The sequence below is a fragment of the Stegostoma tigrinum genome, chromosome 30 (assembly GCF_030684315.1).
Source record: "Stegostoma tigrinum isolate sSteTig4 chromosome 30, sSteTig4.hap1, whole genome shotgun sequence".
NCBI lineage: Eukaryota > Metazoa > Chordata > Chondrichthyes > Orectolobiformes > Stegostomatidae > Stegostoma > Stegostoma tigrinum.
The window spans coordinates 793,155-794,107 of NC_081383.1; the positions used below are offsets into that span (position 1 = coordinate 793,155).

Here is a 953-nt window from a genome sequence, read left to right on the forward strand (position 1 = left end):
TTTGCATCGATCAGCAAATACAGTCACAATTCACTAATATATAGTAATACCAAGAACAGGCCAGGCCCAAGCTGTGACCCCTGTAGCACTCCACAAGGGACAGTGTATATCTGAAAGTGGCAAATTGTTTCTTGTCTTTTAAGCAGGCCAGTGTCTGTGTGAATCCATCACCAACATGCACTCTTATCTCATACATTAACCAGAACGCAGCATCTCATCAGCTGCCTCTTGAGAATCCAAAAGCATCTGTTCAAAGAACTCGAAACACGCTTTCACAAAAATATGTTGAGTTTGTTAACAAGATAAAATATGAATCTTACCTTGATTCAGTTGGTTGAGTGCTGTAGGTAAGAATAACAGCACAAGCAGAACAAGGTTTCGGTAGAATGCTTTGGCCATTGGTGTAGAGCTGCTGACCTCGCCCGTAGACTCTCAGGGCAATCTGGCTGTTTGATGGCTTTGTGTTCTCTGTGACACAGGAAACCCGACGTAGACACAGCTCATGGAATCGATTGCCAGGAAATCAACATCACAGGCTCATGTTAGGCTGAGGGACTACCCCCAGCTTCTGGCTGGTAAAATATTCCTAACAGAAACTCACATTGGTGACAAGTAACATACCGAAGAGTCAGGATTCTGGAATTGTTCAGTCTGTGTTCACTTTAAGAACAAAACCATTCCAATAAACAGCTGCCATTCTCCCATTCACCTTTGTATGACTCACATATTCGTTACAACATTTCGAAACCGATCACAAAAACTGGTTGCAAAGAGTTTGACCCAAGGTTCCGATGGCAGCAGTTTTAATGCTGGACAATAATGTAACATTAAAACTGCTCCCACTTTTCTCCACATCCCGGTCTTCTTTTCCATTCACCTCACTGAGAACAGGCTGCAATCCATGGGACTGTTTAGTTGCGTCTGGGCACAGTTTGTCCTGTTACCAGGATCCC

At 43.5% G+C, this 953-nt stretch overlaps 1 protein-coding gene across 1 annotated transcript in view; it reads right to left on the reverse strand.

Annotated features, from left to right (window-relative positions):
* LOC132206065 (proteinase-activated receptor 3-like) overlaps positions 1–505 on the reverse strand; it is a 14,292-nt gene extending 13,787 nt beyond the window's left edge. Inside the window, exon 1 of the mRNA XM_059638482.1 lies at positions 321–505. Coding sequence (XP_059494465.1) covers positions 321–399 — 79 coding nt within the window. The 5' untranslated portion in view covers positions 400–505. The remainder of the gene's footprint in view (positions 1–320) is intronic.
* Between the last annotated feature and the right edge of the window lie 448 nt (positions 506–953).